The 13,225-nt window shown below is 42.9% G+C and overlaps 1 protein-coding gene across 2 annotated transcripts in view; it reads right to left on the bottom strand.

Moving 5' to 3' along the window:
* Nucleotides 1-2,191: 2,191 nt before the first annotated feature.
* The window catches only part of prom2 (prominin 2), a 37,850-nt gene continuing 26,816 nt past the window's right edge, over nucleotides 2,192-13,225 (bottom strand). For both annotated transcript variants that reach the window (XM_041268421.1, XM_041268422.1), the window contains 17 exons: nucleotides 12,816-13,015; nucleotides 12,601-12,675; nucleotides 12,347-12,410; nucleotides 11,923-12,079; nucleotides 11,550-11,702; nucleotides 11,313-11,436; nucleotides 10,589-10,677; nucleotides 10,297-10,381; nucleotides 9,643-9,789; nucleotides 9,009-9,077; nucleotides 8,335-8,427; nucleotides 6,247-6,300; nucleotides 5,886-5,963; nucleotides 5,366-5,434; nucleotides 4,843-4,932; nucleotides 4,081-4,193; nucleotides 2,192-3,638 (listed from right to left, as the gene is read on the bottom strand). In XM_041268421.1, the coding sequence (XP_041124355.1) occupies nucleotides 3,590-3,638; nucleotides 4,081-4,193; nucleotides 4,843-4,932; nucleotides 5,366-5,434; nucleotides 5,886-5,963; nucleotides 6,247-6,300; nucleotides 8,335-8,427; nucleotides 9,009-9,077; nucleotides 9,643-9,789; nucleotides 10,297-10,381; nucleotides 10,589-10,677; nucleotides 11,313-11,436; nucleotides 11,550-11,702; nucleotides 11,923-12,079; nucleotides 12,347-12,410; nucleotides 12,601-12,675; nucleotides 12,816-13,015 (1,709 nt within the window). In that variant the 3' untranslated portion in view covers nucleotides 2,192-3,589. The remainder of the gene's footprint in view (nucleotides 3,639-4,080; nucleotides 4,194-4,842; nucleotides 4,933-5,365; nucleotides 5,435-5,885; nucleotides 5,964-6,246; nucleotides 6,301-8,334; nucleotides 8,428-9,008; nucleotides 9,078-9,642; nucleotides 9,790-10,296; nucleotides 10,382-10,588; nucleotides 10,678-11,312; nucleotides 11,437-11,549; nucleotides 11,703-11,922; nucleotides 12,080-12,346; nucleotides 12,411-12,600; nucleotides 12,676-12,815; nucleotides 13,016-13,225) is intronic.

Here is a 13,225-nt window from a genome sequence, read left to right on the forward strand (position 1 = left end):
TGATGAACTCTCAGTAAAGCTGCTGCTTGTGTTTAATACCCGATCACACACCTGCCTATTTGCCTGTTTGTAGGATGTAGCCAATGTTGATGTCTGCATTGTGCACTCGCTCACTCACTCACTGAGATATGCATATGCACACTCCTCAGAACAATCGGCATCTTTAAAGACAATGACACACTGAATCATATTCCACTGTGGTGAATTCAATCAGTTAGATAAAGACAGCAGTCCAGTGTTCTGGGGAAGCTCCGTTTCACACTTTCCATTGAAGTTTGGTGACCTTATATATATTACACATGTGTATATATGTACTGTGTATATCTACAAAAATAGCGTGTATGTTTTATTTATTAGGTACCATACATATAATAATAATATCTTTATTTTTATATAATGCCTTTCATAGTGGTCCACCATCACAAAGCGCTTTACAGAGGTAGGCTGTGAACTGTACATTATATGCAGAGTCACTTACAGTAGGACATTGTAAGTCCTATTGTTCCCTACATATCTTGATTTTAATATAAAGTAGAAAGAACCTAAAATAGTTGCACTCACATTTTTTAATTTCTTTGGTGGAAAGTGTGTTATTTGCATTGTTTAGATGCAGACATCTCTATCTTCTATCCTAACCCTTGTATAATCTAGATTGAGGCCATGTGCAGTGTCTGTGTGTGCAGGGCCACGCCTCTCCGCAGAATGAAGCAAATAATTATTTTAATTTCTCAAATGTGTAAACTGTAGCATATTGCTGAAGCAGACCCTAAGTTGTGTGTCTGTGGTGAGTGAGTGCGTTCGTATGAAATCCTGTGCTGTCTCACACACACATGCATCTCCCTGTGTGTCTCTTTATCTTTGTGCCTTGCTGTTTGTGTGAAATCCTTTGCTGTCTCACACATGGATCTCCCCGTGTGTCTCTTTATCTCTGTGCCCTGCTGTTTGTGTGAAATCCTGTGCTGTCTCACACACACACGCATCTCCCTGTGTGTCTGTTTATCTCTGTGCCTTGCTGTTTCTCCTCTCTGTGCTGATTGTGCTGGGATGTTGTTTGCATTTACGCTGCAGCATTGCTGTTCATTTGCATCTTCCTGTGATCAGAGAGAGGAGTGAGGGTCACTTTGCAAGGATGAAGCAAAGTTTCAGGCTACATTAGCATTAGCATTAGCTGTTTGTAGCAAGCAAGCTATTCACAGGGGTTGTGAGATATTCATACTGCTTTTCCATTCAATTGAGACAATCCTGAGGTCATGCGAGGGATGTCCCGGAAACAAACCAGATAACACATTCATTCATTTTCTTTTGAAGACCTTCATTATGCCTGAGTGATGTTCTGGAAGCATCCTTTTTTAAGTTTCTGATTAGTATTTATGGTAAAGTATGCTGAACAATCAGTTAAACAGATATTCCACAACGTTGACCTGCAGGATTGTAACCATTGTAATCTCCGATTAACAGAAAGCAAGAGGAAGCAACTCAGAGTTACTAACGAACTGGGTCCCCCTAATTACAAGAACGTTCTATGTTTGTTTTCACGCCTCGTAAAGCTCCTCACCCCCCCCCGATATTAAACACCACACACAACATTGACCTGCATTGAAGACAGGCTTCTGGGTTCACCTGATTTTAGTGTTTCGATGACAGTAGAACACGCAGTGCGTAAAGAGGGTCCTATTTTATTTTTAGCCTGTGTTCTCGGCCTTAAGCAAAAATATTGGCCCACTGACATCTGCTAATGAGAGGCAGTGTGTGTGAGAGCTGCTTGTGCTAATGAGAGGCAGTGTGTGTGAGAGCTGCTTGTGCTAACGAGAGGCAGTGTGTGTGAGAGCTGCTTGTGCTAACGAGAGGCAGTGTGTGAGAGCTGCTTCTGGTAATTACTGGATTTCTGTGCTTCATGGAGAACAGTAACAGTATTACAGCTTTGCTCCAAACTGTCTGTACATTTTTAACACTAAAACTATGCATTCGTACACTCAACCTTGCTTGGGTGTCTATACTGTGCATGCATGTGTCCTAACAGCACAGGTATGTCACCCTTTCCAGTGCTAAGAGCCCATTTTAAGAATGCTTATTTCAGCTTTAGCTTCTCTAGTGTTGTATTCACAGCAGTGGAGGGATTATGGGTGCTTTTGCACTGTGTGATGGGTTTTCCATACTGTATATGAACAATAATAATAATAAAAAACAGTGCTGTGTTTCCAGTGATTTTATTTGAATTGTTCCCACTCCTGATCAAGAGGTTGTCAGCGTGTGCTTTCACAGCACCTGTTATTCCCGAAGCAGTCTGTCAGAGATGGGCTGCTTCTGTTTGCACTGTGCATGAATACTGGATTGGCAGGGTGTCCCCGCCTCTGTGCTGATTTTGTGTTTCATGTTGTCTGTTATTTTGTACTATTGTTATACCTCCTTGCTGTACACTCAACCCCATGTGCATGCAACATTCATTCTTTTATACAGCTGTGCCGAGACTCAATTGCTAATCAATCATTCACTTGAATCTCAGCACAGACTGCACATGGACTAATCTGCATGTGAAGTGATGGTGCACTCTCTGTGCTTAATTACACTTATACATTTTACATCACCTGTGCTACATAACCCACACTCTGTGCTCTACTATAATAAAATATGCAACAGACAGCATGAAACACAAAATACCCGGCCACCTGGACATCTCCTCATGCAGCTAACATCATAGTGGTGCACTTCCATTCCAATACAGATCACACACATGCAGTTTACAATGAAACACAGGGAACAGCAAACACGCATTTACAATTAATACAAAAAAATCAGGTGCTAGATTCACAGAATTACATTCTTAGCAAAAACATGTCAGAAAACAGTTGCTGGCCGGGTGGAACGTGGGTTCTGTCTGCGCTGCACTGCGTCCCAGGAGGGTATAACACTTTGATTGGCCACTGGAGTATGTATATAAAAAGGAATGACCGATTTCAACAAAAGAAAGCACAACACATCAAGATAACAATTTAAAAAGAATAAAAACATTATGTTGGATTTTATATTAGCAGTAGTGAGCTCCCTAGTATGAAGCAAGGCACCAGTACAGTAGAATTCCCTGAGCCATGTCCCTCACTGCTGTGTCCAGAGCTTCACAATGGTTGTTCTGGGGCTTTATCACTCACAGACAAACAATCCCATTGACTCTGACAACAAGAATATGGCTTTCAACACTGCACAGCACTGTACAGGGCTGATACAAAGACAAAAGGGACACTTAGCAATGCTGCTGTGGAAAAAAAAAAAAACTGATTCACCAAACAATGGAACTTGGTGAAAACTACAAGATTCTCTGAGTTTCTACATGGTAATATCTGAATAGCTTAATGACAGTCCTTGCTGTTGCATGGAAAATGAAAGTGGAATAAATGTGTGGATTTTTCTCAGGGACTCCTCTTGGAAGATGGAACCCTTCATTTTTTTGCACAGCAGCATAGCCTACATTATGACATCTAGTGCAAGTTATACTGTTGGGGATAATCATTGGTTTAACACAGAGAATGACTGCCTGTTTGCAGTAAAGCTGGGTGAGATGAGCAGGGACGAGGATGCAAGCCCGGCTCCAGCTCTAGCTCTTCATCGCTGCCCTGGGAATGTTGCACATGGGAATGGTGTCCCTGAAACACAGAGAAGCGAGGCTTCGTCTACAACAGACTGTACTGGAAACAATCAAAACAAAACTACTCATCCCTGGAACACCACAATGCTGTTTCATCTTTGAGAATGAAGTGTTTACATATATTTGAATTGAAATGTCACTTGCTTCATAATGTGGTCAATAATCCTTACCCTATCAATGCACTAGAGTGGACATTTTGAAAAGAGCTTTGAAACAGACTGTAAAGGTGTAAGTGTTAACAATGAAGAGAGAAATGACAGGTACAGTATTAAACAGTTGTATCAACACATGGAATTCTAGATTTTTCAGAACACCGCTACTTACTCTATTCGACAAATCACAGATTTACAGTTTTTATGTCACTAAAACGCAATTATTATTTGTCTTGTGCACACATATGTATTATAGGAGAGGTCTGGAAGAAGGCATCTCTCACTCACTCATACACGTCCATATATTTCATCCTCCTGTAGAATTTGGCTAGTTTCACAGACAGGATTATGCTGGGAAGCAGGAACATCAGACACCACCCCATGCTGAACCAGAAAGCATTCTAAGAGATGTAAAATAAAGAAATTAACCAGATTAATCACAGTCAAGTGTCTTTGTTAAGTGTCTGTTCTGCATTACAACGTTACAGGCTGGTGAAGAACATGGTTGTTTCCTGGAAGAAGATGAGAGTTCCCAGTAGAAATAGCTTCTAGGTTTCAATGGTGCAAGACTGAGCCTATCATAATGGAAACTGGGAGTTGAAATTCCTTCAATACAAAATGAAGATTCAAGTTGTATTGCTTTACAGTGCAATTAGAGTATACTGCCACCTGGTGGTTCAGGCAGCAAGTAGCAATTCTGTTTGGGAACAATAACAGGTTTTTACAATATCGTTGCTATATTTCTATGATATCCCCTGACACTGTAGTAACCCCTCCCCACCCCTATGACCATGGCTACTGAGTGAAAGGCTTGTTTGATGGAATTCTAAATCTGAGTGACACAAAAACACTTTTCAGCAGCTTGAAACCTGGTTCCAGGAGACCTAGTTTGAGGCAACTTTACTGCATCAAATCCAAAGTCTACCCTGGTGTGCCGCGCAGTCTCCTGAAACCAAGTTCCAAACTGCAAATACACAATTGTTCCTTCAGCTTTACAGTGGGTGTGACATGAGCGGATGACCAGGATGAAAGACATCGTTTTAAACTGACCAGGGAATCTACGATGTAAACACAGGCGATGAGCTCCACGGCGTCGATGGCGTTAGCAGCAGGCTTGCAGCGAGCGACCTTCTGTGTGATCTGCAGGACGAGAAACAGTGCAGAGACACTTCATTCACCGAGTCCTACCAGATCAACTGCAGCTACATCTGCTGCTCCAGAAACACTGCTGCAGCTCAATACAACTTAACACACTGCCTCCTTGCAGGAACATTGTTTTCTTATGGATATTGCCTTCACCGGTTGCTGTAGGCTTTTTGCAGCAGGCTCGGTTATACCCTAATGGGGGCTCATGTACTGTTCTGAGCTGGGAGCAAGCAGTGCACTCTGCTCTACAGTATATGATTAGACAGAGAGAGCAGCTTATACTGCTGGAGTGTGTTACAAAGTGAAGTCAAACAGACCGATCTACACAGAACTCGTTCCGCAGTGTCTGCAGACAGTCCTCTCCACTCATTTCACATTCACAATATTAGAAAAGATTTGTAAAAAAAAAACAAGCAGCAGCTCTTACTGTTTGATTGGCCCAGCCAACGTATGTCTCAAAATATCCTATCTGACAATTCAGGAATGATCGTCTTTCCTTGAAAAAATAAGAGGGAAACACACCAATAAGAGAGCAGCATGGAGAGAGTCACAAGACCCTGCCTCAGCCCCCCCAGGGAAGGGTATGTTCATGTTTCAGTGTCTGATCAGGAAGTGCTTTACAGACACCGCTGAGCTGCACATTTAAAAGATATTATGTAGATTTGAAAGTGCAAGCATGGATGAGAGGCCTCACATGGAAAGACAGCAGATTAACAGTATATTAATGACTGAGCTGAACATAATGAAATACAATATCTCAACATGGGAATCACACCCTACAAAGTGCCACGTGCCAGGATCAGCAATAACACACATTAATAAAAGAAAGAGACTCCCATTCAAAATGATCAGCCAGGCTGAATTAAAGTATTCGTATCACATAGCCTCAAACAGCCTGGTTTAAAATCACATCACATAGCCCCAAACAGCCTGTTCTTTCTTCTCACCTCTTTGATAATTTCTGAAGTGTTGTTTATGAACTTTTGTGCTTCCTCCACCTTTGCAAGAGTGGCATTTATAGTGATCTGAAAAGTAAAAGAATACATTTAGCAGAGAGCAAGCCATTAATGCTGACAATGATCACACAGTGAGGGGTGTGTTCCTGCTGTGGGCTGGGCAGAGGAGAGAGACTGGCCCAATGCACTGTGCATGCTTCATGATTTCCAGCAGTGTATCCTTCAGTCATCACAAAGACACTGTTCATTATATTGAAATAGACAGGTGCCATTCCAGCCTAGTCCTGCATGTCTAGCACAGCCTAGTCCTGCATGTCTTATACAGCTTACACAAAGCAACAGCAATGCTTACTGGAATCTGGGAAGTGGAGACCTTCAGAGGTTCGATACTGTTTTTCAGGGTTTCCTGTAAGAGAGACACATGCAGGTAACAGACTTCAAACACACACAAGCCGCAATGTTAAAGGTTTTCTATATCGTGGTTGCAAGACTAATGGGCATTCTTCTGGTTATGAAGTTCTACGGAACATGGCAAGTTAAAGATGGACTGCAGTAGACAAGGACAGCCATTGCTCTTCTGCAGTTCTACATCACAGTGAAAGCCTTGCAAAGTGCTACACAGCACAGTGAAAGTGTGGTTAAACCAGATTAAAGCATCCAGTGCAGTGCACTGCTGCAGGGGTACAGTGGCTTGCAAAAGTATTGACCCCCCTTGGCATTTTTCCGATTTTGTTGCCTTACAACCTGGAATTAAAATTGATTTTTATTTGGATTTCATGTAATGGACATACACAAAATAGTCCAAATTGGTGAAGTGAAAAGAAAAAAATAACTTGTTTCAAAAAATTATAAAAAAAAAATAACGGAAAAGTGGTGCGTGCATATGTATTCACCCCCTTTGCTATTAAGCCTCTAAATAAGATCTGGTGCAACCAATTACCTTCAGAAGTCACATAATTAGTTAAATAAAGTCCACCTGTGTGTAATCTAAGTGTCACATGATCTGTCACATGATCTCAGTATATATACACCTGTTCTGAAAGGCCCCAGAGTCTGCAACACCACTAAGCAAGGGGCACCACTAAGCAAGCGGCACCATGAAGACCTAGGAGCTCTCCAAACAGGTCAGGGACAAAGTTGTGGAGAAGTACAGATCAGGGTTGGGTTATAAAAAAATATCCGAAACTTTGAACATCCCACGGAGCACCATTAAAGCCATTATTAAAAAATGGAAAGAATATGGCACCACAACAAACCTGGCAAGAGAGGGCCGCCCACCAAAACTCACGGACCAGGCAAGGAGGGCATTAATCAGAGAAGCAACAAAGAGACCAAAGATAACCCTGAAGGAGCTGCAAAGCTCCACAGCGGAGATTGGAGTATCTGTCCATAGGACCACTTTAAGCCGTACACTCCACAGAGCTGAGCTTTACGGAAGAGTGGCCAGAAAAAAGCCATTGCTTAAAGAAAAAAATAAGCAAACACTTTTGGTGCTCGCCAAAAGGCATGTGGGAGACTCCCCAAACATATGGAAGAAGGTACTCTGGTCAGATGAGACTAAAATTGAGCTTTTTGGCCATCAAGGAAAATGCTATGTCTGGCACAAACCCAACACCTCTCATCACCCCGAGAACACCATCCCCACAGTGAAGCATGGTGGTGGCAGCATCATGCTGTGGGGATGTTTTTCATCGGCAGGGACTGGGAAACTGGTCAGCATTGAAGGAATGATGGATGGCGCTAAATACAGGGAAATTCTTGAGGGAAACCTGTTTCAGTCTTCCAGAGATTTGAGACTGGGATGGAGGTTCACCTTCCAGCAGGACAATGACCCTAAGCATACTGCTAAAGCAACACTTGAGTGGTTTAAGGGGAAACATTTAAATGTCTTGGAATGGCCTAGTCAAAGCCCAGACCTCAATCCAATTGAGAATCTGTGGTATGACTTAAAGATTGCTGTACACCAGCGGAACCCATCCAACTTGAAGGAGCTGGAGCAGTTTTGCCTTGAAGAATGGACAAAAATCCCAGTGGCTAGATGTGCCAAGCTTATAGATACATACCAAGAGACTTGCAGCTGTAATTGCTGCAAAAGGTGGTGCTACAAAGTATTGACTTTGGGGGGATGAATACTTATGCATGCTCAAGTTTTCTGTTTTTTTGTCTTATTTCTTGTTTGTTTCACAATAAAAAATATTTTGCATCTTCAAAGTGGTAGGCATGTTGTGTAAATCAAATGATACAAACCCCCAAAAAATCAATTTTAATTCCAGGTTGTAAGGCAACAAAATAGGAAAAATGCCAAGGGGGGTCAATACTTTCGCAAGCCACTGTACAGGTCAAGATTACAAACAGGTCTCAGAGGTGACTGCCAGTGTCCTGTGCAGGGACTTTTCCACTGTGGTACTGAGGCTTGCAGATTCGTGGTTATGAAACTCACCACTTGTGGCTGGAGTTCCTTTGGAATACGTCTGCTGAGATTTCTCAGGTCTGCTGCCTCTGCCATGAGTTCTCCCTTTATAACTTGATTTTGCTGATTGGACAAAGAAACAGGATTAATGTGATTTGGGTTCATTTGTTTTCTACTTGTTTGAAGCTGTGTTTACAGATACTCAGTCCCCCTTTTCCTCTGAATGTATATAATTCGACCTCGTTATAAGAAATGACCACACTGCTGCCACACTGCTTCGTTCACTTGTGAACCGGAATGTGGCAGCACAGCTAGTGCTGGCTCCAATGATATCATGTAAATATTTTGATATTTAAAAAATACCAACACTTTCTGAACTTTGAAATGTTTTTTTGAACAGTTTAAAAAAACAAAACAAAAAAAAAAACACACATTTTTAAACTTAAGAGTAACGAATAACAGCAATGCCCATGTTTGTCCATTAGGAGGCACCATGTTCCTCAGTTGAAATTCCATGAGTAAAGGGTTTTCACACATTTTAACACTTTAAATGGGAAGATCAGTTTTGCCCCAATATCCTCTTTTTGTCTATTGCCGGTATCCAGAGTGTTACAATACCACAGTTTATCTGCACACCCGTATCCAGGGCTCATGCAGATGGCAGAGCTTCATAAAGCACTTTCAAGTGGCTGTCTTGAACTCACGCTCATTGCAAGTTGATCCAAACTATTTGCAAAGGAGTCGATGTATGGAGTGGTCAAATTCTGGTTTGCCTGCAAGAAGAAAAGAAGTAAACATAAAGCAATGAGATAATAGGACCAATCATCCCTTAAGAGCAGGCTTTTATATTAGCCTCTGCCACCAGAAAGAAGCTTTGATCAACCACCTTCCCTTCAAACATCTCGGCAGGCTTGAATACTCCTGGTTATACAAGAGCTTTATCATAGTGTACCTCTCTATGCTTTACAATGCTTCCCTATGCTTTACCATACCTCTCCTTTACAATGCTCTCCTATGCTTTACCAGACCTCTCTATGCCTTACAAAGGTTCCTTATGTTTTACAAGACCTCTCTGTGCTTTACAATGCTTCCCAGACCTATCTGCACTTTACAATGCTTCCCTATGCTTTACCAGACCTCTCTGTGCTTTACAATGCTTCCCTATGTGTTACCTTGCTTTCACTGTGCTTCACTGCACTTTGCTGTGCTTTTACTATGGGGAGCTCCTACAGGTTTGGGATTAAGAGTCTGGTGTAACCCTCGATCATCTTTCTCTGTCGATGCTCCTCGACCTGGCTTCAGAGTTCCTTTTCTATTTCTCTGATCAGTAAAAGTCACCTGCTGCTCGATGGCAGTGAAGTTGATCCCATAAATTCCAGAGGAGGCGAAGTCCTGCAGCAGGCTGAGCGAGTCGTTGTTCAGCAAGCTGATCTCAGGAGGATGGATGCTGGTCTTGTCGAAGGCTGCTTGGATGTCTCCTGTGTACTGCGGAGGTAAATCCACAGATCAGCAGGGAGACTGAAGGAAAAGCAGCTCCTGTGAGCACAGTGGAGGCTCCACAGTGACACTTACTTTACTGATATTTAAAAGCAGCTCCTGTGAGCGCAGTGGAGGCTCCACAGTGGCACTTACTTTACTGATATTTAAAAGCAGCTCCTGTGAGCGCAGTGGAGGCTCCACAGTGACACTTACTTTACTGATATTTAAAAGCAGCTCCTGTGAGCGCAGTGGAGGCTCCACAGTGACACTTACTTTACTGATATTTAAAAGCAGCTCCTGTGAGCGCAGTGGAGGCTCCACAGTGACACTTACTTTACTGATATTTAAAAGCAGCTCCTGTGAGCGCAGTGGAGGCTCCACAGTGACACTTACTTTACTGATATTTAAAAGCAGCTCCTGTGAGCGCAGTGGAGGCTCCACAGTGACACTTACTTTACTGATATTTAAAAGCAGCTCCTGTGAGCGCAGTGGAGGCTCCACAGTGACACTTACTTTACTGATATTTAAAAGCTCATCCAGATTAACCAAGTCTTCCAGATGCAGGGTGCTCCATATAGGGTCATTGTTCTTACAGTCACTGAAATATAGAAACCACATGATCACAGGAAACACGAACAGCGCTGCCTAGGGAAAATCAGTCCAACTACACCCAGGTTAGAAAGACATTGCAGCTATTCTGAAAGCATTGATTCGATCACCATCATTTCATTTCTTAAGGAAGAGAAGAAAACTGAATAGAAAAGAATACAAGTCCTATTGGTATTGCACACACAAGAGCACCTACCTGTAAATCTGAGAGATTTCCAAAGGGGTGTTCACCCCGAGCATGTCAGAGAGGTTGAACCCCGGGATCACACCTGGAGTGTCGATGAACTGCAATTAAACACATGAGCGCAGGCTTCAATATTCATTTCAATGGGGTTGTGCAGCACAAGCGTGATCATGCAAGTGTAACTGGGTTATAAATAAAAGCTTCTCTTAATCCCATAAACAATCAGAGGAGAGTGTAGGAGCTGTTATACAATGCATGGTTTATTTCACAATCAGAGGACAGTGTTGGAGCTGTGCCACAAAGACAGCTGCAGTGGGTGACGTCAGACCAGAAACAGGAAATAGACGACAGAGCACAGGTTTTGGAATGGTGAAGGCTCTGATGCGCAATTTAATAATTAAACAGACAGAAACAATTGATATTTATAATTATGCTTCTCTCTCTCTCTCTCCCCCCCCGTTCTCCACTCCCGAACACACAACCCAGAGTGAGTGAAAACATGTTGCTTTTATGCAGCTGTACCGAGACTCGATTGCTAATCAATCATTCAATTGGAGTCGCAGTACAACTGCATGTGAATTAATAAAGTGCAATTCCCCGTGCTCACATATTATTACTTTTTACTTGCACGTGAAGTGCTGTGCAATCCTTGTGCCTAAATACAAATATACATTTTAAAACATGGTTTATTTTATAGCCAGCATCACACACTGTAGTTCACATGGTGACCCATTACCTTTAAAAGCTGCTGATTGCTCCAGGGCTTGCAGACCAGCGTGTAGACATTCCCTCCCAGCAGGAACATCAGCAGAACCAACAGCATGAGCAGCCAGGAGTAAAGAAAGCTGAAGCCAACCCCCCTGCAACAGACAGCACAGGAGTGAGGATGCAGCTTTAAACACTCCCATCATCCACACACACTCCACTCAAACACTCACATCACCACTCATTCATCCACACAATCTCTGCTCACGCCATGAAGAAAACGCCTCCGCAGTCTGCAGTGCACGATCGCTTGGTGGGGTCAGCGCTGGGTTGGAGTCCAGCGGGCCCCAAAAGGAGCCCCAGACTGTTACACACAACCACCAGCAGGACCAGGCAGCTCAGGATGAGCCCTGCAATCCACCTGGGGAGGAGAGACACCCAGCTCACAGTCAGCTGCACAGGATTGGGTCGCACTTTACATGAAGGGTCACACATCATTACAATGTTATTATGCAAAGTTCCAATGTACCACTACGTGTACACCTTTGTGCACAATATATGTTAGTGCACAATTGTACATTGTGGTAATAGTTGGATGACTCCTTGTCACTGTTCTGGCCTCACTACAATGTTCATCATACCTGTACTTATCTGCTTGGGAAACCTCTGGAAGATACATGTGTAGGTCGCCCATTACGGTGTCCAGCTGCTTATTCACTTCCGTGAGTTGGTCCAAAGGAATGTTTTGGGCGATTTGCCCAATTTTTTCCTCAATTACCATGAGTTGTTTCTTCACATCTGACACACACAAGAAAGAAGAAAAATATTACAAAAAAAACCAAAACCTTTTGGGTCCTTTGCTAGATCGTTAGTATATCTGGAAAGGGGGATTTTCAGGTCACCGATATCAATGGTTTGTATTCAAGAGCAGGCGCTGTATTCCTTCATTTGTGTGTTTTGTTTCTAAGGTTTGCAATATCACCGATATCAATGATTTGTACTGTATTGCAATGACAGGAACCTGGAGTAACGAATCCAGAAACAAAGCCTTCAGACTCAACCTACCTGCCACCACCCCTCTAGTCTCATTGCTCACTCTCTCGGGAATGCTGTTTAAGGTCTTGTTAGCCTACAGGTGAAGAAATGACACATACAGTTAGACAGTATGCAATAGCTCCTGTGTGAGAGTGGGGCTGCCTGACACATCCTCTTGTGATCAGTCTGATTTCACATACTGCAATACCCCAATTCCTCCCACTGGGAGGAGGTAGAATTAGTCCTGTCCCATTTACAGCACGTTGTATTAATAGGTGGCTTACCTCATTTACTATGGCACTCAGGTTAGCATCCTTCACTTTGCTGATGGCATCCATCGGGGGACTCAAGTCAGGCATCTAACAGAAAGGAAAAATGGGTGTAAACATTGCAAAAATATCGCAACCTGCATCTCCTGATCCCTATCATATCTGAGATTAGTGTACAGTTACACCTGTACAAGTGAGCAGACTCATCACATTCATAGCCCTTGGCTTACCCCACTGAAATCCACATGGAAAGTTAGTTTGTTTAAACTGCCTGACACTTGACTACAGTTTGTACAATCCAGATTCTTCAGTGTTTGCTCTATTTGTTTCTGAATGGCTGTCAGGTTTGTCACAATCTCTTGCTGTTTTTGCTTCAAGGACTCTGTTGTGGAGTTCATGCTCATCAGCGCCTCTCCAATGGAGGTAGCCTCTAGAAATGGAAGAAAGAAAGAGAGATCTTTAGCAAACACTCCTGGCTGTTCTTGAAGGACCACACGGTAAAAATCTCCAAACCCTGCAGTTGCATTTCTCTTTTCCTCAGGAGTGTCAGATGAGACGGGTGGCTTGTGCACACGTCAGTGACTCAATCACTATAGTTAAATCATCATTTGAACGCCACGCTTCGGCAGGGCTGAGTTTG

This window comes from Polyodon spathula, chromosome 13 (genome assembly GCF_017654505.1).
Source record: "Polyodon spathula isolate WHYD16114869_AA chromosome 13, ASM1765450v1, whole genome shotgun sequence".
NCBI lineage: Eukaryota > Metazoa > Chordata > Actinopteri > Acipenseriformes > Polyodontidae > Polyodon > Polyodon spathula.